General features: G+C 40.6%; 1 protein-coding gene across 2 annotated transcripts; it reads right to left on the bottom strand.

Moving 5' to 3' along the window:
- Positions 1-4,363: 4,363 nt before the first annotated feature.
- HELLS (helicase, lymphoid specific) lies at positions 4,364-25,813 on the bottom strand. Of its 2 annotated transcripts, XM_033066704.1 has the most exons (21): positions 25,594-25,813; positions 21,971-22,093; positions 20,840-20,899; positions 20,344-20,380; positions 20,187-20,251; positions 19,760-19,801; positions 18,771-18,995; positions 17,162-17,344; positions 16,760-16,903; positions 15,998-16,194; positions 15,228-15,324; positions 14,123-14,284; positions 13,478-13,620; positions 12,238-12,376; positions 10,785-10,868; positions 10,578-10,697; positions 10,120-10,236; positions 9,083-9,242; positions 6,795-6,891; positions 6,518-6,594; positions 4,364-4,878 (listed from the first exon to the last, which is right to left on the bottom strand). In XM_033066704.1, the coding sequence occupies exons 1-21, from the start codon at positions 25,696-25,698 to the stop codon at positions 4,781-4,783; spliced, it is 2,475 nt and encodes an 824-aa protein (XP_032922595.1). In that variant the 5' UTR covers positions 25,699-25,813; the 3' UTR covers positions 4,364-4,780. The 2 variants fall into 2 exon arrangements, with proteins under 2 accessions (XP_032922595.1, XP_032922593.1); XM_033066702.2 differs by lacking the exons at positions 4,364-4,878; positions 6,518-6,594 and adding an exon at positions 7,167-7,230 and having other exon boundaries at positions 6,807-6,891; positions 25,594-25,780.
- Between the last annotated feature and the right edge of the window lie 970 nt (positions 25,814-26,783).

Genomic DNA, 26,783 nt, shown 5'->3' with positions numbered 1-26,783 from the left:
GTGTCTGCTTTCTGCTGTTTTCCTTGTGTGCTGGATTGTGGTTCCTTGGGCAGCAGAAGAGGTGTCCAGTGCATGGCTGTGTTTATCCTGGAGAATAGTGGGAGGGATTTACAAGTTGAGTCATACTGGTTTAGCTGCCAGCTGAGCTGTGAGCAGCTGCCTGCTGGCACCCAGCAAGGGGCAGGGGGGCACAGCCAAGCCTCAGAGCAGACTGGTGGCCTGTGCCCAGTGCAAGGAGCTAAGAGCTGCCTCCTCTGTGGCCAGCAGTGCTTCATGATGATGGGACTGGGCACATCTGTGTTTCCTGCTGCTGCATCACCACACATGCCCCTTTGTTCCCACAGTCACAGACTGAGCTCTATGAGAAAAATGACCATGTGATGCTTGCTGGAAACCAGGGAATCTGAGAGAGAAGAGGGGAAGGTTTGAGTAGCCACAGTCCCTGTTCTGGCTCCCCCTGGGGGCAACCACATGTGGCTGCCCAAGGCATCACCCCATTCCTACATTCCTAGTGCTGCTGCTGTGCACATGCCCATTGTGCCCTGGGCAAAGGGCTGATGGTGCCTGAGAAGCAGAACTTACACCTCTGTAGAGTACAGAGGAACCCTGCAGTGGTTATTTCTCTCACCTTTAAATGAGATTCTGGCTGTTCTTAATCATGTAAAAATAAATGGTTTCTAAGATGTGTCATCTTTCCTTTGAAACTAATTGCTGGTGGTTGAAATCAGCAGGGTGGGTTTGTAGCTGTACACAGGCCCTCTGTGACCAGCACAGGGCCCCTGAAGTTAATGGCTGCATCGGCAACAGCTACACATAAGGTCATGTCCCTGTCCTGGAAAGTCCTGTCTGTGTTCAGCAATGCTGTACTGCTGCACCCTGTGTTTCCTCTCCTTCACAATGAATCACACCACAGCACAGCTGCATTGTGGGGAGAAAAAAAACCACCAAAAATAATCCCCACCCAACAAAATAACTAAACCAAAACAATCAAGCTCAAACCACAACCCCAAACCCAATCTTCATCTGAGGTAAAGCTGACTGACACCAAGGCTCCCACTGTTCAGATAAACTGTGCAGCTTTTGAGCAGGTTGGGCAGGGGACTAATTCACCAGCCCAGCTAAATTTAGTTCATCCTCTCAGGCTCTTTCAATGAGGCAAGTGAACAAGGCTGCCATAGCTCAACCAGCAAACACTGTTTGGATCATCCCTGGAAAAAACCTGGCTTCTGTGGGCCCCTGGTACACTCCATATAGTAACACAAGCAGCTCTTTTTTGAGGTGAGAGTGGAGTGGAGAGATTTTTTTCCTGCTGGGATGATCCTTCCCTTCACTACTGCTTATGGGGGTTAATTCTCTCCACAGCACACTTCCATAGGGAAGGGCTCTCTGTGCTGCAGTGTTGGCAGCAGGGACTGCACAATAAACCAGTGCAGTTGTGGGAAGCACAGAGCTGCAGGGGTGAAGGAGTGACTCTGTAGGCACAAACTGCTCTGGCTGTATCGTGGACCAAGTCTCCTGCCCCCAGTGGGACTGTGGCTGCTCACACCACCTGCCTTCTCAGCAGGCTGGGGGCTCAGGGCTCCCCCAGGAAAATGCTGCCTGCTGAGGCCATCTGGAGCGTTGGGCTGAGTCCCCCAGGTCCTACAAAGTCACTACATTGTACACAAATGTTTGTCAGCAAAACCGCTCATTCCAGAAAACCTCATTTTGGGGGCAAGGGCATTAGAGTCTGGCCCATGCCTGGCATTTCCCTGCCCTCCCACCAGTGCTGTGCTGCAGTGACAAGCCCTGCTTTGTGCAGGGCCCAAGCTCCTGCAGCCAGGCTGGCAGCACAGCTGGGAAAACTGACTGCAGGGGGCTTGACGCAGGAGTTGGGGGCTACAAAAGATTTGTGGAGTAGTCTGAAAGTGTAGGTTTCTAATGTGGATACCAGAGTTGATCCAATTTATTATGTGGGAATGGGTTAGATGAGGAAGTTCACATCTGTTACCTGAGGACTTTGATCACTCGCTGCTGTGGCTGGCAGAGAAAAGTTACGTATTTATCTTTTATGATGCAGGGCAAAATATTTGACAACTGCAGTGTTCACTGTAGTCTGACTTTGCAGATTCCTCAGAAGTTAAACAGTTGGCATCTGCAGTCTGTCAACAATAACAAAATAAATTAAATAGGGTCAGAAATGCCTTGCAGCCACACTGAGCTGCCTGCTTTAGAAGTTATTAATAATGTAAGAACACATAAAAGGTTCCTATGTGAAGTGTGTTGGGCAGTTTGAGTGGGTGAGCATCCTGCCACAGGGACTGTCTCACAAAGGTGGGCAGCACAAAGCACAATCTGTCATTCTCAACACCAATTGCTTTGATTTTGCACCAGATTGGAGGTTAAGCAGGATAGATTGGTCTTCCAAAGTTGAGTATGCTGTGTGTGAGCAGCTGTCACTTATTAAGTCTTTAACAAGATTAGGTTGAGATAGACAGTTTAATAGGGAAAGCAAAAGCCACACACAAAGCAAAGCAAAACAAGGAATTAATTCACTCCTTCCCATGGGCAGACAGGTGTTCAGCCATCTCCAGGAGGGCAGAGCCCCATTATGCATAATGGTTACTTGGGAAGACAAACAGTGGCACTCCAAACATCTCCCCTTCCTCCTTCCTTCCCCCCTTCACACAGTGACCATGATGTTGTCTGGTCTGGAATATCCCTTTGGCCAGTTCAGGTCATCTGTCCTGGCTGTGTCTCCTCCCAGCCTCCCATGTACTCCCAGACTCTGCTCTGGCATGGAAGTATGAGAAACAAAACACCCTTGGCTCTCTGTGAGCCCTGCTCAGCAATAACAACAAAACCTCTGCATTATCAACCCTGTGCTCAGCACAAAGCCAAAACACAGCCCCTTACCAGCCGCTGTGAAGAAAACTAACTCTACCCCAGCTGAAACCTGCACAATCATTTATTTTAAATCTTGCAGTAGCTATTCAGTAGAATTAAAGGATGAAGGAGACTAGCACAGTGTGTGAATATAGCATGTGGAGACAGCACATGCTGGCCTTTATATTACTCAGACTAATAAGTAACTGAACAGAAAAACTAGAAACTTTTGTCTTCAGCAATTACCAAGAAATTGGGGCTTTCACCAGGCAAAGGTCAAAGCCAGCTTACTCATTAACAGATTTATCTGTTCCCTTAGAGGTAAGTATAAACATCTCTTGCTACCAGAAGATTCTCTTTTCTCTATCAGGACAAAAGAGTAATAACGATCATAAAGTAAATGAGAACAGGTTTCTGAAGTCTGAGTTGGTAGAGGGGTTTTTTTTGTCTGTGTTATCTATGCCATGTTAATGAGCACAACTGCAACTGTGGCAGCTCCAGCAGCAATTCCATGACTGCAGCTTTTAAATGACACCTAAAAGACATTTTCACAAACCAGAGCTGAAAGTTTAAAAGTTGCCTGATTCATCCAGTGCTGTGTCCAGTTCTGGGCCCCTTGCTACAGGGACAGAGGTGCTGGAGTGTGTCCAGAGAGGTAAGGTAACCAAGTGTGTTATGGAAGGGGAAACTGCATCATGTCCAGGTGAGTGTGTGAATGCCAAGGAGAAAGAGAAGGGCAGTCAAGAGGTGAAGGATACTGAATGTATATTTAATTTATAGGAGTTAGCTGTCAGCAAGGGTTTTCAACTTAAAACCATAAAATTATTTCATTGGGAAAAACTTTTGAAACAGAGTCCAACCATTAGCATGGCACTGCTGGATCCACCACTAAATCATGTCCCCAGGTGCCACATCCACATCTTTTAAATACTTCAGGGATGGCAACTTCACTGCTTCCCTAGGCAAGCAGTTCCAGTGCTTGACTTTTTTGGTGAAGAAACTTCCTAATATACAATCTCAACCTTTCCCAGTGCAACCTGAGGTTATTTCCTCTTGTCCTATTGCTTGTAACCAGGGGAAGGGACCAAAACCTGGATACAACCTCCTTTCATATAGTAGTAGAGTGATAAGGTCTCCCTTCTCCAGGCTGAACACCCTCAGCCCCCTCAGCCACTCCTAAGACTTCTGCTCCAGCCTCTTCAACAGCTTTGTAGCTCCCTCCACCTGCTTCAAATGGGCAACTCAGCTGCACAGGCTGAGCAGCAGTCAATACAGAAGTGATGTCTGCACCGGAAAGATTTAGGCTAATTCAGGCTCATTGCTTTTTAATTTCTGGGTTTTTTTGTTTGAGAGTGTTTTTCTGCTGTTGTGTGGGGTTAGTTTGTTTTTCTTTAAATGTATGATTAGCACATTGGCTAATGTGCTAAATCAGTAGAAAAGTGAGAATTAACAGACACAAGATCAGCTTCACTTGTTTAAGAAGCCAAAATTCACAGACTTTAGAACAAACCAGGTATTTATTTAACCAAAATAATTTGCACAAGTTAAAAACAGAAGCTACACAAATGGCTTTAACAAAGGCGCGCGTTCTCTCCCTTCCAAAGAAAACTACAATTGACACATTTTAAACAACCAACCAAAAACAGGGGTTTAGGACTTCCACAGGAAGATTTTTTTAAAACAAATTTGGCAGTTTATACCACTGAGCACAAGAACTAGCTGCAAATGTGAAACATGCTCATTTTCTTACTTTTCACGAAAGCCTACTAAAGCTACAACTAGCACCTGCGTTACACTCTAGAACATGTTAAAATTCACTGGAAGAACACAAGGGATTTGAACAAGGCCTTAAGAAAAGTCAGCATCAAGGACCAGTGACATGTCTGGAAGATCTGAAATTTTTAATATTTGCCTATTAAAACACGCACTCTGCATTGGACTCTGATGACTCTTCTAGGACTTTGAAGACACCCATTTTTTCCTTTTTCATTTTTTCAGAGGTCTTCATTTGATCTAAGATTAAAACAAATCAAAGGTCAACAATAACAGGTGTAGTAGAAAACAGATTTGAAAACAAGTTGACAAAACCATTTTGCAGCATTGGAGAATAAGTTGACAAAACCATTTTGCTCCTTCATCAACAGCTGGCTACTAGAAGTTTGTGTCTGAAAATATTTTTCAGCTGCATACTTTTAGAAAAAAAATCCAATATCTATGGCTAAATGTGAATGGAGAAAAGCCATTCTAAAAGTTGCCTGAACCAGTCTCATTTTCCTAAAAAAATACCAAGAAAACCTATTTAGTGAAATTACCAGGAGGAACATAGTTACAGCTCTGCTAAGTAATATTCTTTCAAAAAATTCAAAGACCTGAAAACTTATTTTCCTGGCACTGCAATCACTTTATTGCCCTTCCAGTGTATTGAGTTAATGAAAAAGTATTACATTTATATAATAAATTCAATAATTATAGCTTACCAGGGTGGGAGCTGGCATTTAGCTATCTAAAGCACTAACTGCAGTTAGCTGTAGCATATATTCAGTATATGATACCAGACTAATATCTTTGTATTAACATTTTTGATAACTTTATTATATTAATTGTGATTAGCATAGCAAAGAAGAAAAACAAGCAACCACGATAAATATGTTGCACACTAACAACACAAGATAAACAGCACCTTCTTCAACTTGGAAAGAGAAATCTGATTGTTTCACAGTCTGAACTTGTAAAGATACAGACCTTATTATCCATTCATCAAGAATAATTTTCTATATTATCAGTCAGTTAAGCAGTTTTACACAATGCCTTGGGTTATTTTCCTAAATTATCTAAATTATAGCAAAACTTTCCTAAGGTAAATTCATTTTACACAAACTACACACAAAATATTATTCAAGGCAAAAATTTTTAGTTCTAAATTCTGTAATGACTGAGGTTTTTTTTCTTTCCTGTACCTATGCTTGGAGTGTTATTCTGCCAAAGATGCTGAGGGAAACAAGGCATACTAAATCTACTCATCATACAAAAGCATTCTAGATCTATGAACTGGATAAGAATTCTACCGCTCAGCAAAGTTAAGGGTTTTTTTCAATAATATCTTGGCCTGATCAAGCACTAGAATTTGCAGACAACCTCAAAAAAGAGTTGTGGTTTGGTTGGGTTTTTTTGCTAAATAGCTGATCCACTGAGACAAGCCATGGGAACTCTGAAAGCTTGATTTCTTTCCTCCAAATGTCAGACTTGACTTCTTTCCCCAAAAATGTTAGACAATGTTAGATAATTGTACTTTGAATTAAAAACATACTTTGATACTTTCATAAGTTTGCTGGAATAAATATTTTCTGAGAATAATTTCTATTTTGATCACTTACAGCAGCTCTCCTTGAAAGCTGCTTTGCAGAACACCTCCTAATCTATGCTTGTCATTCACAGCATGCCGGAATGCAGTTTTCTGGAATACTTTTGTCTAAATTCTATTATTTTTTCTCCAGCAAACTATTTTGAAAATGTCAACAAAAGCATCAAAGGGTCAAATGGACAACACAGCTGTACAGAAATGAAGCTATGGCAGCTTTTACATACAAAGACTCTTACAAAATATGAATTTATTGTTGAACAGAAAAAAAACCTCACAAAAACTCAGACTTACCAATAAGATCACTTCTATCCAAAAGTAATTCTAGATCTTTATCACTGATTACTTTTTCTTTAGATCCTTTAACCTCCCTGTTAAAGAAGAAATAATTTTTCAATACAGATAAAAGCATGTTAGTATTGCATAGAAGTCAGTTTTCACATGTAGCAGAATCCCTAGGACATTCTTTCCTCTATGAATATCCACATACCACTTCATGAGACAAAAGAGCTCTTGAAAGCTTCTTGAAAGTTACAAAGTCATGGTCCAAGAAAATACAAAATCTGCATACCTCTCATAGTCTCTGGATTTCAGTAATTCTATTAATTCCTGAGGGTCCAGGCAGCTTTTTGACTGTGCTAGACCAGATTTGCCACCTTTAAACTGATCTGTAGAAAGAATAAAATTTAAGAAAGCACACAGAGACTGGAACAAATTACTGTTGAATATCAAAACTAATGCTAGTTTCATTGCTTTAGCCCTCAGATAAACACATCTTACACTAATAGAGACAAACTCAGAGGTACACAGTAGGTTTGCATGCAGGCCTTTCTATAATGTGCATGTATGTAGATATATATGTAGTATGTAGAACTGATTGAAGCACCCATTTAACATGCCCACATGCACACAACAGAGCAGAAAAGCCTTTAGTTCTACTTACAGGAAAAACATTGTATATAAAGTTAGATGGTGGATGCTGAAGTTTGTTCCCTTTGTATTGTAAGCTGGTTAAAATAAAGTAAGCAGTATTAACCACGAGACAGGAAATATGTGAAAGATGTGGTTTGCAGAGAGAGCAGCCTCAGTTTAATGAAACAGACATGACAAAGTAATACCCCTGACCCAGGCTGCTTTTCTGAGACTATGCTAGCACCTATTTACAGCAAATCTGGGTGTCAGTCCAACTGTAAAAAACATTACACAAGATTATTACCTAACCAAAGCTCAGCATGGATGAAGTCAAGCTCAGTTTTACACATTACAAGGAGACTGGCAAGACTTGCTGTTCTGTGCCAAGTTTCCTCTGTTTTTATCAACATATGTACCCATTTTATTCATGTCTTCACTGATTCCTTTCATCACACTGATCTTCCTTCCTGTATCTTGGTTTCAGAAATCCTCCCTACATCTTTTCCCATCTCCCTTCAAGAATTCTGAGTTTACTTGTGAAGTGCAAATCAGATTCAAGTTCCAGAGCAGTCTGAGCTGTATGACATTAACATCTACAGCAGTGACACACATGCTCCAGGTCCTTTGATGTATTTATTAGTGATGCTGTCTCTCCCTTTTAGGTTTCAGAGTTTCACAAACCATATGATATTAAATCAGTGGTCTCAAGTTGCCATAATAGTGATATGAGAAAAATAAGATTTCCTAAGCAACTTTCTTCAATGTAACAGAAACACAAGATAGATAGTCCAAAAAGAAAAAAATCACTGTAACAAATTCCAGTTCTTAAGCTCCAGTATTTGTACTGTATATACTCTACATGGTTAGTTTTGTGATATTCCTTCCTCATTTACTTCTCCAAAGTTTAAACACTTTTTACATATTCACAGTAACAGGATCCATAACATTAGCTTTACATTTACACAATGAATCCAAAGGTCCTGAAGTGACCCCACCTAAGCAGCAAGGCTTACATGTGATACACCAATAGATGCCAAGATAAATACTGAATTTACTGCAAAACTGAAGGCACTGACACTTAGTTTCCTTCCAGTACAAGTAGTCCCAGTCGCTGCCTTAGTACACGGCAGTCATCTATTAGAGCCCATTCTGTGCTCATCTTGCTGCTTGGATTTTAACTTCAGTTTGAGCCATTATCAGATCATTAAAAAAACCAAACCCAGAAAGTATACTGGTCAATAACATGCCTATAAAGAGGCAGTCAGGCAGTCACACCAAGACAGAAGTACAAAAAGTTTACAATGAAAAAGGCTAATGCTAGGATAAAGTAATTATCAAAGAATAGCTAACATCATCCAGAACCAGAGGCAAACCACAGCTTAGGCTTGACTGTGCAGTAGACAGAGGTATGGCCTTTTTGCACCTTTATGCCCCCATGAAAAGGCCTTTTTCCCCCTCAATATGAGAATACAAGAATGATGAGAAGTTTTTAACCTTCGCTGAAGTTTTATATCAAACTAGTTATTGTTCAGAAGCCAAGTTATGAGAATTGCAATTCAAGTGAGCTTAATGTTTGGAAATTGCTATATATAAAGAGCTTCAGTCCAAATGTCACAAACAGAATAACCTACAGAAGCAAAGCAGGATTCCTATAGGATCTGTACAATAAAAACTCATCCCCCAAAAGGGACACTTCAGAGCAATCACATTCTAAAGACCTTTAAGCATGACAAGCCATATAATCAAGAATACCACAAGAATCACTGTTGTTCTGTACATAAATCCACGGATTGTTCTATTTAGCACTGGCCAGTTGTTCAAACAGGACTGGATTTCTGTGGTTATAACACACTGGACAGAGGTAAACAGGATACTGAAATTTGTTACAGCTTGAGATTTAAAGAAGCAACACATGTTGACATGAAGTCCTAAGAGAAAGACACTAACTTTTATGGATAATCAGCTTCTCCAGCTTCCTCTTGGCAGCAGCTCTCTCCACAATCTTCTGGTCAATAGTATTTGCTGTCACAAGACGATAAACAACTACTGGCTTTGTCTGACCAATTCTGTGACACCTGTCTTGGGCCTGCAAGTCTGACTGCGGGTTCTGAGCAGATAAAGAAATAAAGCAGTAACAATTTAGTTAGGCCATTATCCTTTTTTTAAAGGACATACCACATGCAGTATTTTACTGGGGAGTTCAGAGTTAGTGCAGAAGCAGAAGAGACATGGTATAGCAGAACTCTACCTCTCTTGATTCTTAAGTTTACCCATAACAAGCTCTGCTGCTATAGCTGCACAGGCAGAGAAACTCAACCACTATTTCTGCACCATGTGCTGCAGTTTTCTACAGATGGACATGGTTAATATGACAGATTTAGATGATAATTTTAGTTGTAGGTTTGTGTTGAGTTTCTTTGTTGAAAGATAAGAAAAAGTATTCTAAAAGTTTTCAGCCATTTCTAAAGCTGAAAACAGCAGCACTGTCTACTAAAATACAGTGAAGATGCAGAGGTCCTCAGTCATTTCCTTCCTACCTCTCCTTCCCAGCTTCCAGACTTACAGGAGTAGCAGAATCATAGCTAGCTAAAACACGCGGCAAGTCACAGAGGAAATTCAGGGAGCTGGGACTAACGCAGCAGCTGTTGTAAACAGGGAACCCGTTAAAGATCACCTACACTCAAATTTAAGTAATAAAAAGAAGGAAATGTATTGACAACACAAAAATACCTTCTGCTTTCAGTAACTCAGGGCAAACTCAGAAACCAACTCTAATGTTGTATTTGGTAACCCAGGACTTTTCAAATGAGGCTGTATTATTTCACAAAACAAAATGGCTGCACATGCTACTACTACCTTCATGTAACACTTGACTAAAGTTATAGAAATGGTCTATACCATAATGGGTTTGTAAATGATTATCAAAAGCAGCAAGAGAAAGCATTTTTGACACATATCACTAGGTAAACAATCTGTCAACGTACCCAGTCACTGTCATAGATGATAACTGTGTCTGCTGTAGTTAAGTTAATGCCCAGGCCTCCAGCTCTTGTGCTCACTAAGAACAGGAAGACTTCAGGGTCAGTATTAAATTGGTTAATCTGGAAGAGATTTAATCTATTAAAAAAAGTAGATGGACCAAACATAACATGGTTAATGCTTTATTTTGAGAGACCTGTTTAAAAAGATGAACACAGAAAATACAACAGAAGCTGTAAGGGGTTTTAAGAAGCACTGCATTTTAGGCATATCTCAAGGTAATGGTTAGCAGCCCACTTTACTGCGTCAGTATTTCTGAGCTGCAGATACTAAGGCAGAAGACAATTTTCAGCATGGAGTTGTTTTGCCTATTAAAGGCAAAGTGCTGTGCAAAATCATATCCCAGTGTCACAGCAAAAGCAGAATTTGCTAATGTGCTCACAGGGCATGTTCATCTACTCACATTTTCTTCTCTCTCTGAGTAGGACATAGAGCCATCCAATCGACTGAATTTGTAGTCTCTCAGGTAACAGTAATCCATCAAAATGTCAAGCATCATTGTCATTTGTGAGAACAACAAAACCTACAAAACCAGAAACACTCCTTAATGACATTTTTTGTTCATAGGGAGATGACTGTATCTCATCCCTCCAATAATCTTCAGCTTTACCTTATGTCCTCTCTTTTTAAGTTCTGGAAGCATTCGGTCCAAGAGTAGAAACTTGCCTGAATTCTTTACTAGATCTTCATCAACCTTGGAAGAGGAAAGAGGGGATCATATGTTAGGAAGGAAGGAGACCAATGGCTTTCCCAACTCAGAAGCATCAACAAAAGCTGTCTGAAATCTCACTGAAACAAGTGTGCACCATTTTTTTAACTAAAAGCCATAATATTTGAAGCAATGTTAATTTTAGCAAACAACATTGAACCACTTAAATCATAATGAAACTAAATCCAACTCCATCATTTCATATGCCCAAATAATTATTTCTTAAAACTAATTAGTTTTCACCCCATTTCTGGAAGGAGAAACCCTCATGTTGTTAATTTTTCCTCATGGAAATAGTGCTGCTGTTTCTTTCCCAGTTTGTAATTAAGGCACAAGGCTTCCACCTACTGGACACAGAGAGGCACCACTGAACAAGTTATTAATTATCACATCAGCCAAGCAGTAAAAGTTCACAGCAAGTTTTCACACTGCTGCCTTAAGCCCCTCTTCGAGCTAAGGGCAGGGATATAGAAACTTCTAAGGTCTGAAACATACATACAGCAGCCACCATGGTAAATATAAACACATTTTCCTGAGTAAGTACTAACTCCTGTGGGTGGTGTCAGCTATCAAACAGTCTCCATTTTCTACACACTAATTTTCCCTCACCTCCCTGACTGAGGAATCTGTTTTTTATGCACTGACGTTACATTGATACACTTCAACAGCATACTTTTATCACTCACCAAACAAGAAACATGACTACCCATACCTACAAACCTACATCTACACTTAGAATGTAAAAGCAATTCCCAGTTCTTCAAGATTCTTTCAATTCAAATTATTTCATAGTTTCCTATATTTCCATCTGCTTTGTGTAGATTAAAGTGTCAGCTGGTCTTTGTGAAGGAACTTGGATTTTTTCCCTTTTAAGGAAGGATGCTGTATTCTCTGAGCAGATAACTGTTGTACTTGGTTCAGTTCTTAAACAAGTCAATGCTACCACTGTACCTCCTGCAGTGTGTACAATTTACTTCATGAACGGTTTGCCAAGGTTTGCATTTGTTTTGAAAAATAACCCTGGTGAGGAGACCTGGAGGCAGCCCCTAAAGCACCTGGAGTCAATGGATGCCAGTGACTCTGAATGAGTAACTCTCAACCAGCAGAAGAGCATTGTCAAAATGAATAACACCACAGCATCACTGTGCAAAGCCTTAATGGGCACAGCAGCTGAACAAGTCCCTGCAACTGCTGCTGCAGGAAGCTTCAAATAATGATTCAGCATACTGGTGGAATTCAATAGGAGGCACATACCAAATACATTGAGAAGGTCATTCTTTACTGCCATGATTTCTCAATCTATTGCTTTTTAATGCCTGGAATAAATTTTCTCTGATGCTTTTAAAATGCATACCTTGAACTGTTGTGTCGCAGGATCCAAAGGATACTCAATGAGATAGGGGTGATTACAACACTTTCTCAATAACATCATAATGTTCTGCAGTTTAAGGTTCACCTCAGAATCCATGGGCATGCCGACTTCTACTACTGGCCTTGAAAAGATACAGTATCTTATTAGCACTGAAAGTGTCCCTTTATTATGCTACAAATACTTGAGAGAAAAAAAAACCCTACAACAAAATCAAGCAATGCAGTCACATGCTACAACGTCCTCCAAGTCCCTTATATTTTGTAAAGCTATTACCAGACAAAACTTGAGTGCCACACTTGGCAACAAAGGCATAACTGTTTGATATTATTGATTAAAAATATAAAAGAGCAGTCAGTAGTAATTAGAAGCAGAATTTGACTTGTGCAAAGGGAACAGAATCAAGCCGTCACCAGACCACATGGTCAGATTTCCTGGGGAGCCCATACCTAAGATGTCCAGCTCTCTGCCTATCCCAATTTGGCCACATTGCAGGAATCACAATGAATACAGCTATTTAGCTCTTCTACATGTGAGTACTGCCTCCAACCAAAGGGACCCATGCATACCATAAATTATCTGTTCTCACAGGCTACACTGGACTAGAATAAAAATCTAGCAAAATAAGCACTTCTCAATCCGAAGATTTTCCTTATACCCAAGGGACTTCAAACCAGTTTAGAGCCACCAACAGAAGAAAGAAGTGGAGGAGGTTTGGAGTGCTGGTGTTTGTCTTTCCAAGTAACTGTTAAGCATGATGGGGCCTTTCTCTCCTATGGATGGCTGAACACCTGCCTGACCATGGGAAGCAATGAATTAATTCTTTGTTTTCCCTTGCTTGCATGTGCAGCTTTTGCCTTTCCTATTGAACTGTCTTTATCTCAAACCACAGGTTTTCCAGCTTTTACCTTTCTGATTCTCTTCCCAACCCCATGGATGGAGTTATGAACAAACTGTGTGGTGCTTGGCTGCTGCCTGGGGTTAAACCACAACAGTTTACTAAGTTCACTCCAACTCTAATAAGCCAGTGAGTGATGGGACAATAATCATTGCTATCATGACTCAGTGAATACCAGTAAAATCAAAGAAACAAACCATAAAACTACAACTATGGTGAATAACTAAATGCCATTCTTCCTGATAAATACCAGTCAGCAAAGCTCTGGAAGCAAACCAAGAGGGAGATAGACAGCACAACAACAAAAAAATCTTTCAAGACAGGCACCTCTCTTTTTCTACTTCATCTTGCATTTTGCTGATTAATTTTTCCAAGTCATCAGGTGAACCATTATGTTCTTCACAATAATCAACCACTTTCCGACTACGGCGTTTTGGTCGGCCTGTAGAGCTCAACTCAACTACTTCCTCCTGTGGGAAATGAGAACATTGCCATCAACAGCAGCCAGCTTCAGAATCAAAGGCCTGTGCTGATCCAAGAAGTCTCAAAACTGAAAAGAAGCCCAGTAATGTGCATCATGCAACACTTATTTAGACTCAGCAGCTTAAATTTTGGCTATGCCGAATATGCAGCCAAATTGTAAGAGTCTGCAAATGTAGATTTTGAAAGTTTCTGTTTGATTCTAAAAAGCTACATTCATACCCTACCAATTCTAAGCTGAAACTGTCAGCTCTATAAAAACAATATTCCCTCCCAAGCTGCAAGTAATCAAGAACATATTTACACTTATATTGTCTTAATTCTGTGCCACAGGCCTATCACAGTAACTGCCACTGAAATAGATAACAGATCAGACTAAAAATTTAAGAAAAATGCAGGTTTAGTTACAACAGTAATGAAGGAGTAGCAATACGGTTTTGCATACAAACTATTAAAAGCAAGTCCACTTTTAACATCCTTATCAGCAGATACCTCATTATTCCCAAGCAGTTTCCTAATGGTGCGATTGACAATGGCAGTATAGAAGGTCTCCTGCTTCTTTGCCAGCGGTGCATACACCACAACTTCTCGTTTAGGAGGAACCTCCAGAGCCACATCCGATTTCAGCCTTCTCAGTAAGAAAGGTGTCAGAATCTGAAAGGTGAGCAGATGCTACAGTTACTCAAAGCTGTCAAAACAGCCAGTTTGAAAAAAAGAAAACAAGACAGCAACACAGAAGAATGCCTACTGATGTAACGCTATTTTGCCAATTTAAAGTAAAAATTAATTTGCAAATATTTAGTTTTTTAATATGCACGCCTACTCAACATTTTCATGCACATGCTGGTACTAACATGTGTTGCAACAATACACCCATGGACATTGTAAAAATTCTGAAGTGCTTAGTAGGGGTGCAGTAGTAACTACATTACAGACCTTTTTTACAAATTCCAGTAACTGAATGTAATCTTATTATAAAACTGCTGATTTTGTTATATTTCTTAAATCAAGTTTTTCTGAAAATGCCCCAAAATTTTAACCAAAATAAATAAATTGTCATCAACAATTATACACAGAAGATACAGTTTAGATCCCTCACCAGTAAGCTTGTAGTGGAAAAATGATAGGTCTGTAAGCATTTACTTACACACACTCTCTTAAAAAAAAGAGCTTTAAGTGTATATTTGAAGACAGCCATACTGTGTAAGTAGTTTTCAAAAGATATTCTGCTCAACACCTAAAAGTTACATAAGTTCTCTCAAAGTTATCTTTTAAAAAAATACATACACTGATTAAATCTCTTGGTGAATGGAAGTCTGTAACTGCAATTAAGTTTGCCTAAATTCAATTCAGTTTCAAGACTAAAAATGAGTGGCTATCAAAGAGATATATTGTTCTTTTAGCATTTTTAAGTGCTGTAAAGATTGAAAAATACATCCCCACGAGTCTAAGGAAGTCCCAGAAGTGACAAAATAAAAACCTTAGAGTAGAACTCAGCATCATAAACAAGATTTTGACACTTTTGACACTTCATGACATGACTGGTCAATGTTACAATTATATCATAAAAATTACAAAATGAAGGATAAATGAAAACCTGATGAAGCATATGCAAGATGTTTTGTTCCCTTTCTTTAGCAATAATATCTTCTGCAGTTTCTGTAATGCTGGTAATATCAAACCAGGATTCAAAGCTATAAAACAAAGCAAGGAAAAAAATAGCTTACTTCATAGCTATTGTTCTTCATAATTTTACTATCTATTCTTCTCTTACCCAGTGATTTTAAAAAAATAAAGCACTCACATCCATCATAAAAGGTGTACAAGAGGAATTTCTCAAATATACCTGTCAATTCAGAAGTTTGATGTTTTAGGTGACTTGCAAAAACACTTGTACTAATTGGAATATTCATTATCATCTATTATATTCCATGTAGGTTATAGCTTTTTCCAAAAATTAGTCTAAATACTATTTAGGTAATGCTCTTCCACCAGACCCCTTACTGCTGCAGAAAAGGATCTGTGGGTCCTGTGCCTGCCAGCCTCACACAGCTTCATCCAGCACCTTTGACAATCTCAAAGCAGCACCAGGCATTTGTGATAAAACGAACATCTCTCACCACGAATGTTCATGTCTTAGCTCACAGCTGAGCTTCCCTAATCCAGGGAGACCACAATGAATTTCCTTCTGAAACTAAGTGTGGGGCAAGACACATTTCAAAGCCTTTGTCACCAAATAATCATACTGAATTACAACCATGCCATAAAACTGCTCTTCACATACTGATAAGTTTAATTATTAAAGAGTCATAATAATGCTCAAACAGAACCAAAAGAAATAGTTTCCACCATCAGATTGCAACCTACCTTTTCAAATCATCAAACACATCTGGCAACAGGAAGTTAAGCAATGACCAAAGCTCTGCCAAGTTGTTTTGCAGGGGTGTGCCAGTCAACAGGAGTTTATTGTCTGCATTAAATCGTTTTAATTCTCTGATAAGGCGGCAGTTCATATTTTTAATCCTGTGACCTTCATCTACTATCAGGTATTTCCAGTAGCAGCTCTGTGAAAATAAAGGGTATTCCAGTAAATTTCAGTTTTATTCCATCAGAACAGGTGTCAAATTAATTAAGAAGCACTAATAAGTGTTCTATAAAGGTTCTATTCAGTGTTTTTCACTTTGCCAGACTAACAGAGCTGAGCCCAAACAGTTAATGCCACACATCTGCTTCATGGTGACTGCCTTTTAGAAAACTTAGGTGGTTAAAACAGAACTTCCACAAGAAGCTCATCTAGCTGAAACAACCACTGTGACGATAACCACAATATTTATATGCTAAGTATAGTTTTTACTCTAAACATCCTTAGCCATCAGCTACAGAAAGGTAAAAAGAGCAGCTATGCTGTAACTATCTGCTTTTAGAATAATGTTCTGTTTGAAGAACTTAAACAATAAATTGAGAGTTACTACTACTACTACTACAAGGAAACAGAAGTGAATGCCAATATACATGCTACAATATGAAACTTATTGTACAGACAGCATGTGGGATTTTTTACTGTGCTCAAAAGCACTGCTAACAGTACTGAGGCACAAGTCAATCCTAGGGCTAAGAGAACTTGGATACCTGCAGGGCATTTCTGTCTCGCATTGCTATTTCAAAGGATGTAATGACCACAGGATAGATTTGCAGTGATCCTTGTCTTGTGTGAATTTTACGAACCAGTTTACGACGCTCCTGCTGAGCTCCGTGATAGAGCATTAGTGGAATCTGTGAAAAAGAGGTTACAAGTCAGGACTACAATACTCATTTTAAGCTAATGGGAAGACAGTAGAAATACTGATATCTCTTACAAGAAGGCTGTAAATACATAGCAAGTCACAGTTTGCAATAACCACATAAACAACTACAATTAAAATTATGTTCTACATAGAGAAAGTTTCAAGGCAAAGAATTAGAATAGAAATTAAACAATTTGTGCTTTTAAACCTAAGGAAGAAGAAGAAGAAAAGTCTTAATTCCTCTTACCTCTGGAGTAAATCTCTTGAATTCAGACATCCAGTTTGGAAGAGTAGACAAAGGACCACATACTAAAAATGGACCAGGGACCCCTCGCTCCACCATCAGTGCTATTGTTGCAATACACTGGATTGTCTTCCCCAGCCCCATTTCATCAGCTAATATGCCATTAATGCCATTTTCCCAAAGCATCTGCAAATAAAAAAGAAAAAAAAAAGTAAATGCAAAATAATCAACACACATTTGGAAAAACAAAGATCTTTAGGAATGTAATACTTGTGAACACTCTCTACTAGGTCCATTTTATATTATGAAGATGATTCTCTCGATTATAAAAAGACAAGCATCTTGTAAATGCCAGATATTCTCATGTAGATGCACGCACTCCTAGCCAACTAAGTGCCTCACTAGGGCACAAAGAACAGTATCAAAGGAAAGTATGTTACTTTAGTAACTTTAGTGTTGTATCAGAAGGCACTCTTAACTGCAAGTTCTGCTTGCATTACCCAAGGTTTTACTCATCCCAGCTCCAAAACTTCACTTAGCTCTGCTCTCCAAAAGACCAAATGACTGTGCTGACATTTCAGTGATATCTATTCAAGGAGCTTCTGTAGGCTTGGAGCTCCCGTAGCTACCTCACCACAAGAAAAAGGTGCACTTCCTGGCCACCAAAGCTACCTACTCCAGCCAAGGTTCTTTGGTCCAGCCCACTCTGACAAATAACAAAGTAACCTCTCACTAAAGAACAGAAAGACACAGAAGTGGTCTTTGGCCCCTCTCTACTATTCAACAAAGATACACGAAAAGGTTATTATAATGAGGGCCCAACTAAGGCAGCTGGTTTTCCCTCCAGAGGCCTGTCTTCACTTTCCAGTAACAGAAGTCAGTGAGCAAGGTCAGTGGCGCTCATTTAAGGGGTGAGTCTAACCAAGCATGTTGAAACAGAATGTGTATGCTTGTAGAGAGGACAAACAAAGAAAAAATCTAAGAGAAATATGAGATCAGTAGCAGAATTAAAACTGATTGTTACTAATTTTTTAATTTGGCTAGCATGCCAAACAGGTAAAAGTTAAAAATGTACACGGCAACTTGGATGGCAAGCTCCTATAGTTTTTTATTTCAGAGGCTAAAGACATAACATTTTTAATGCACTGTGTTAAATAGTACTAGTTAAGACTCCAAGATACAGAGCATGAAAACTTATCTGTGAAGCCTGAAAAGGTAACAGGTCTTTGAATACCTTTGGGCCAGGCATTGAAGCCCTTGAGAGAAAAATACTGTCCCTCAGTAGCATGTACAGTCCTTCTGCTTTCAGAAACTCCTTGTAAGGAGAGGTTGAGTTGAACAACAAAATAGAAGGAAAATGGGAAGATGGAGAACACCAGCCAGGAAGTCTAAAGGCTTAGAAACACCAATATCCTTCCCACACTGAAACATTTTATTTGCTGTTTGACAACGTTTTCATAACATCAGATTCTTGTACCGTGAAAGATCATAAATAACTCTCTCCTCTTCACCTTCCCTGTACCAGTTATGATCAGGGATTTCTAATATCTCTTCCCCTCCACACCTGTTTCCAATCAGCAGCAATTCTGATCAAATTCAATTGCATCCATACCCTTAGCCACTCCATGCCTTCCACTTGGTACCATCTCATTACACCACCGGTAAAAATCTTTGGCTGCTGAAAAGGCACTGGTTGTCCATTAAATTTTCGCACAGGATCAAGAAATTGCTTGGCACTGTGTCGTACAGCTTGACACAATCTGTCCTTAATGACACTATTTGAGTCTCCATTTTTCTGCAGGTCTTCTGGATGCAGGTTGTCAGCAGAGCTTTCCTCCTGTAGAAGGAAGGTGAAGGAACATGTGACAAGTGGAATGTACATCAAAGCCTGCTAAGACATACTTCTTCCCAATTTACACCAGCCTTAATGTGTAGTGAAGTAATTCAGTCTCTGACACAAAGACTTCTGAGTTAACTGTCAACTCAAGGGTAGACTTTATTGATTCTTTTCTCCTTTTGAATTCAAAGGCAGTGACAGCAACTGAAGCTATTTGGCTTATAAATTTCTACCCATAAAAGTAAACAGACTTAAAGCCTTCCTCACAGAGGCTGGCATTGAATGCAGCTATTTCCCTTCTCTAAGCAGAAGGGCTTTCCTTTCTGTAAGCTGTTCTAATGTAAGGAAGCAATTCACACTGTGCATGCAGTTCTTGAACTACAGAAGCAAAAAAGAGACCTCACCTGCTATCTCCACACTGGACTGCTTAAAAATTACTGTCTTAAGGTCTTAAACATCAACACAAATATCTTCCAATAAATTCCTCTTTCCCTTATTTCTGCAGCTACTAGCAATCCGAAGTGTAAATACCTTCAAACTCAGTTTTTAAAGAAATAAATTGGAAGTTTTCACCTTAGATTTCTGAAATAAGCATTTAAGTGCATTCATTTATATCACCTTTCTAAACTTTAATTCAGGACTTCAATAACTAGCAAAGATGTTTATTTACAGGTAAAGTTTAGAGATACACTACAAAGTATAAAAAGCCCTCCCCTCCTTTTGGGCTTAGCACTCTTAAACTGCAAGAATATGTGTCAACATACCTGATTTTCCACTTTACTTTTTTTTGCCACTGATAATATTTCCTGGAAACAAACAGGGAAAAAAAAACATGCTTATGTACTTTTCAACCTTAAATGGTACTGCAATTTGTATTTCATGTAATCTCTTCATTCATCTTTCAATCTGGATATACTTCAAAAAGCATTCCATACATCATTAATTATGCACGAGACTCTAAAATAAGACCACACACCAGGTAACACATCTCAATTACAAAGGGTAGCTGAAAATTCAATTGGCAACTTAGACTCTTCACAGCTTGCCCCCTAAAGACTTGAAAAAACAAAGTATCCAGCCTCTACAGCTGTGACAAATGGCGTGCTCTGAAATAGATATCACAGAAATTGGTTCATCCATTAAAAGCTGTGCTACAAAAATCCAGACAACCTATTTAGAGTTAAGTCATACCTCTTTGGACATAATTTCTGATATGTTGTATGTCCCATCTTCTCTTCCTCTCTTCTTTTTTGCACCTATAAGATAATATTTGAGTTTATACAATGCATCAAACATTAAGGAAATCAAATCCACCAGTACTGAAAAAGGGCAATACCTAATACATTACCTGATTTCTCTTCTTTGCCATCAACTGAGTTTTGACCCTAGGAAAAAACCATAGGAAGAGGTTCATCATCTTATGCATCTCTAACTATCATGACACGGGATATAAAGATGTAATCAGACTCCAACCACTACCTTTGAAAGCTTCTTGAAACATTTCTACTATTAAACAGTTTTCAAAAGCACAGCAAAAAAAAATTTTTGCTTATTTTTTCTTATTCACTATTTTGGCTGAACAAAGCAACCACTGCTAAAACAAAAAGCTCCTCAAGACAAATGGAAACCATTTTCTCTAATAATCTGTCAAAAACATCCCCTAAAATCACTGTCATGGTATACAATTTTTAAGCACTTTCAAACAGTCTTACTACAGTTAAAATAAATATGGTATATTAGATAGATCCTTCAAGTCAAATACTGGACAATCTTTATCAAAACTAACATTGTAATTTCTTAGACTTCTATTCAGACAGCAGCATAAGGTAGCTACTTAATCTTACCTTGGCAGATTTTAACATCATCTCTCTCTTTCTTTCTAACTTCTCTTTCTTCCTCTGTTCCTAAACAAAATAAAAACCACACATGCAATTCTTATCTTTCCATAACACCCACAAGAAATCTATCCAGAAGTGATAGATTACAGTGCTAATACCGAGTTCCATGTCCTCTATAGACTTTGCTTTTGCAGCCCCACTAAATTTGTTCTGAAGTAGTTTAAAACAATAAAGCAAAATTTGGACAAGAAAGTGACACTGCTCTTAATTGCTTGTCAGTAAATACTTTAAACACTTAAATACAGTAATTTAGAAAGATCTGAACAAAAATATTGCCAATTGCAAACTCCTGAAGTTTACATCCACTGCAGTAAGTTTTCAATTTATTCAACTCCTACATATTACATATTTATTGCAGAATAGACAGCAAGGTAAGTAGCCTAGAATGCCTTTAACAAAGAAGTTCTTTCATGTCTTGAAAAACTTAAGATTTTCATTCCATCTATTACTTTTACTTTCTGGAAGCAAAAGGATCCTGAAGAAAGAGTAAAAGTCCTTGGTATTTATCAGATGGAGCAAGATTTAGTACTGAAATACACTTTCTAGCAATACAATAACCATGAATTCGAGCTGACAGTTCAACCAGACAAGTATTCTGGAGAGGAGGTTCCTGCAGTCTATCAGTGTCCCTTTCTGGAAAATGTTGTTTTTCTTAATCTTTTCCCTCTCTCTCAAGCATAAAGTCTTGCAAGTTGGCCCATAAAGGTACAGTTAAGAAAGTCAAGACAAAGCTAGGCAAGAACTCAGCAACCCATGGATTAAAAAAAACTTCAGTTCTTATTTGAAATACTCTTTCTTTGCACTCAGACCAAAAGAACTGTAAAGCCATCAGTGCCACCTTTACACTGACTTTCAATTATAATTCATGTTCTTCCATGTTTGAGTCATCTTTTAATTTACAGAACAAATTTTGAACAATATGTAAAGCATCATATCATTCCTGTGCAGTAGATTCCAGTAGATGTTAATGTTACTAATGCAATCTTTAGAACATTTTTACTTCAAACAGCTGGATGGAAGAAAAAACACAGACAGACAGCCCCTTAAGAATCCCACTGCAGACAAGAACACACCTACCTCTAGCTGCTGTTGTTCCATTTTGGTTAGCAAGAATTTGGAATAGATGTTGCTTTTTTCAAGCAAATGTTGAAGCCTCTTATAGCGCATTTCGGTTGATTCCCTGTCCCAAGAAGTGCGAGCCTGGCCAACAAAGAGAGATGTCAAGCATTAACAAATACAATTGTCAATATACTGAAAAATCATTCCTTGTGTTAAAAGCATTAACTCTGAAGTGTCTCAGACACAGATCCTCTTCCTTCCAGCCATCGTACAGCTATGATTTGTGACTGTACGGACCCACACATAGCTATGAAGTGCTGTAAGATCAAAGTAACTGAGGGTTGCATTCACTCACATATGCACCCTGCACACCCCCAGTACAGCAGCACATGGCATTCAAGCGCTCAAAGATGCCTCAACTCCAATTCATAGATCTAGAGTAAAATGACATCTCAGTTTTTTGTATTCTGCAAAATCTGTGACGGGAAAAAACCCTACCTGGCAAATTTCAGCACAGTTTCCTTAGTATTTTTACATCCCTTCATGTACATTTACACCAAGTTAGTTTCTCATGAAGAACCAGATACACAGATAGCTACAAAACTATCACGGTTACAGAGAGCTCAAGTCGATCCCCGATATGAAAACAGTAACCTCTGCTCACTTTGCTTACAAAATCCACGCATGCTTTTCAAAGCAACTGCTGTTGAATTAGTCAGGGTTGTGCATTTAGAAGTTTGGAAATTACTCTTTAAAATTCGGTCAAGATACTCCCAAAAAGTAAAAACCTTTCACCCTTCTGCATTCATCTAACATTGCCTGCAAAACCGAGATACCAAACAAGACACAGAATCATTTCCTTTAGAAAAGACCCAAGATCATCGAGTCCAAGCATTAACCAGCACTGCCAAATTACCACTAAACCACTAAACTAAGATTGCCTCGGAAGTGGGACAGGTATGTGCTTTTTGAGTGCTGCTGCCACCAGTGCTGCTTCTGCTGCTTCCCCAAGCAGAGTGCATCAGTGCTTGATCACCCCTTCATCGAAGGCAATTTTCCAAGAATGTCCCATCTAAACTGCCCCTGGCTCAACCTGAGGACATTTCCTCTGTCTCATTGCTCTACATGGAAGAAGAGACTGACCCCCCACCACCTGTCTATAGCAGCTGTAGAGAGTGAAAAGTTTTAAATTAGCATCTCCAAGAGAAACTCAGAAAGACAAGCTGCAGAGCTTTACAAGATGCTTATCTATGTCATTGCCTTCCAAGAAACACAGGAGGGCAGGGCAGGACAAGACACAGAAAAACAAGGGACTCTTCTGAAACTAAACACACTAATAGGCAGGGAAATGGGATATTTCCTGAATCATGGGACAAACTGTGAGACTCTGAAAAGGTGGACAATGTCCACTTGATTTTCTCCAAGTAATTCCAATCAGGCAGCAATTGCCTTGCTCTTTTAAGAGAAGTAGATCTGTCCCCTAGGGGAGGAGATTACATTGTCGTGATTTTCTTTGCTTCTGCTCTCCCCAATACAAGTTTTTACCTTCAGATGACAAGTACCTGAGCTCAGAAAGATCAATTCTTGATGGCCATACCAAGAGAAAACACAATTAAAACTAACCTACTTTTTCAGCAAACTGCTATTGTTCGCTTTTTATTGGAGTGAACATAGCACTTTTATTTGGTCAAACTGAGGGACTATTTCCTTGACCAACTTCAAAAATTTCAAGCAGAAAAAAGATCACTCAAATATGAACAGCACTCTAATGACATCTCACTACACCTTTTGACTCAAGTCTTCAAGCACAATGACAGTGGGTTCTTTTCTCTTTTTGACTGAAAAGGTCAAAAACTTGCCACTTTTTGTCACCATTCTACATTCACACATATTTGCACAGTGGTATTTCACCGTTAGTCCTCAAAAAGAACTGGCAACTCCTTTGCTGAACTGTTGTACAAATCACCTGGCAGGGGTTTGCCGAAGCGACAAGCACAAGAAACACAGAAGGTGCCCCCCAGTAGGTCTGTGGTAACTACAGGAGTAAATCCCCTTGGCCTGACTGGGCCCCGACTGCACAGGGAAAAGGTGATAAAGCACACAGGACAATGGAGCTATATCCTTGCTAGAGCTAAGTCCTGTGGATTCTCAAGAAATTGAGAATACAAAAAAACCCACATTGCAGCGTTGTTACAAAAGTGGTCATTGTGGAAGAAATTAAGTCTTTTTCTCAATAGTTCCTGTGCAATGAGAAAATTTGCTCTACAAGGGTTTCCTCCTTACCTTCCAGAAGTATTACCTCCAAATTTTTAGTTCCTAGTCTAATCAAGGAATGCCCGAAGTTCCAACAGGCTACATCATTACTGTTTGCAACAAAGAATATTATGAGACTTCTGGGAGAATCAATATTCCTTTCTAACTACAGTATCACAAAATAATGCATCATCAAAACATACCTTTATAAACCCTAACTTGTCTTAGAAAAAGAAAAAAGAATAATCAAAATTAGTTCCAGGCCTTGGAGGTTGGTATTTTTCAGGCCCTTAGAATAATGTGTCAATTCTTAAGCTAAGCGGGAAAAAAACCCCTCACCTAATTTTTCTATTATACTGAGCAATAGCATTAGTTCCTTGAATGAGATCTTTAAGGTCCCTTCCAACCCAAACCATTCTGTTATTCCTTAGAATACAATTCCCCAAAAAGCATTTAAGGGAACAGTTCTTTCAAGCTTGTATTCCCTCATGTCTGAAACACAACACAAATTTTCATGTTAGGTCTAGAAGCATCATGCTCTTATGCTGTCATGAGTCATGTTATCACTCCCTATCAGACTGGTTAGTATGAACCAGGGCTCCACATCAGCGTCTGAAAACATTCACAGCAAGAGGGAACTGAAGCATAGTAAGGATTACATCACTTGGTGGGGAGGTACCATTTCCCCGAAGTAGTCTTCATTTCCTGTGGCACAGGCAAACCAAACATCGCCCCCCAGTTCGACCACATGTGCGCTTCTCCCGGCAGCAGTGCCAGGGCAGGGCAGCTCCCGCACACCTGCGTGCGGGGAAGAGCAGCAGTGCAGACCAAGGCAGTGACTGGCATTAACCCGAGCCTGGCTAGCTGGGCTTTCTCGGCTAGACTGCTCCATCAGTTCTGCACAAACGACACCTGCTGCTGAAAGACACACATAACCAGGCTTACTTCTGGAAAGGATCTGCAGAACTCTACCCAGGCCATGTGGCTGGTGAGATTTTTAACCAAGGAGGGAAAGAAGTGTTATGTACACTTTGAGAAACAAAACCAGAAATTCAAAAGGATGTGAACTTACTACCCTTTTTGAAATCAGCTCACTTTATAGGCATTATACCTCACATTATTAGGCTCCGAACGACAAAAGCAAGGATGTAATGTTCTCACCGCAAATTTCAATGCGTATAAAATGCAGCAGGCTTCTCCCTAAGGGCAAGAGTTTACCGCTAGCCTTTAAAAACAGAAAGAAAAGTGAAGGCCCCCGGTGGATGATCAAAAGGTGCTTATACACCACAGCACGGCCTTTACCACGTTTGTTTGTTTTGAAGCCCAAGGAGCCGCACGGCCCCGGCCCCCAGGCACTCTGACAAACCCCGCTGTGGGCCGCCCCTCACCTTCTCCAGCATCTGCCGCTCCTGCTCCAGCCCCGCCGCCTCCAGCTGCTCCTCTTCCTCCAGCATGGCCGGCGTGATCACCGCCGCCTCTGCCTGCTCCTCCATGTCGGCTCCCAGCGGTTCTGCAACGAGCGCACGGTCACCCTCGGTCACTCGCGGCCGCCCCTCACCGCAGCCGCTGACCCGAGATGCAGGCGGGCATTGCACCGCTCCCGCGCGCGCCGCCTCACCGCCCGCCTCGCGAGAACAAAAACCGCGCGTTCCCCAAGCCGCGCGAGACGTGGGCCCGTTCTCGCGAGACCGCCCGCTCCGCCCGGGCCCGCGCGCGGCCATCTTGGCTCCTGGCAAACTCCGGGCACAGGCGGGGCATGGCCGGAGGAGGCGCCCCGGGCGCGTTGGAACGGGCTACCAAGGGAGCTGGCGGAGTAACTGTCCCTGCAGGTGTGCGTGGAAAGACTGGGTGTAGCACTTGGTCCATGCTCTAGCTAACAGGATGGTGTTCGGTCACCGGTGGGGCTCGATGACCCCAGAGGACTCCTCCAGCCTGATGGGCTCCGTGGCTCTGTCCCGCTCCCTCCGCCCGTGCCCGGCGCTGCGTCGGCCCCTGGGCAGCGGGACACGGAGCTCGGCTCCAGCACGGGCCGGGCAGCGGGACAGGGAGCTCGGCTCCAGCACGGGCTGGGCAGCGGGACAGGGAGCTCGGCTCCAGCACGGGCTGCCCTGGACACGGAGCTCGGCTCCAGCACGGGCTGTCCTGGGCACGGCTGCCTGTGCCACCAGAGGGCAGCGGAGCGCTGGAAACCCGCCCGGCAGCGCACGTACCCCAGCCCTCCCAAAACCAGGCACCGCGCTAAAGTAAATATTTCCAGTGTTCAGAGCACAAACACTTTAACTCCACGTATGTGACACACAAGCTGTCAAAATAACAGGGCTTATCGCTTCAGATGCTGTGCTGGTAATTGTCTACGCCTATTTGTCAAACGAACCATTATTTTAAACTTGCTCCACTCACATGGCGACCTGCGCCAAGAGACCTGGAAAGGGGGAGGAAAAAAGAAGCAAAGAAAGGCAAACAAGTCTAGTAATAACTGAGGTGGATGGCATTCTTCTCATTCCCAAAGCCTGACAGGCCGATTCTGGAAAATGTGGTTTATGGAAAAGTGATTCTGTTCTCCAAAGCGTAGTTCAGA

The sequence above is a fragment of the Catharus ustulatus genome, chromosome 8 (genome assembly GCF_009819885.2).
Source record: "Catharus ustulatus isolate bCatUst1 chromosome 8, bCatUst1.pri.v2, whole genome shotgun sequence".
NCBI lineage: Eukaryota > Metazoa > Chordata > Aves > Passeriformes > Turdidae > Catharus > Catharus ustulatus.
This window is presented reverse-complemented; position numbering and strand designations above follow the sequence as displayed.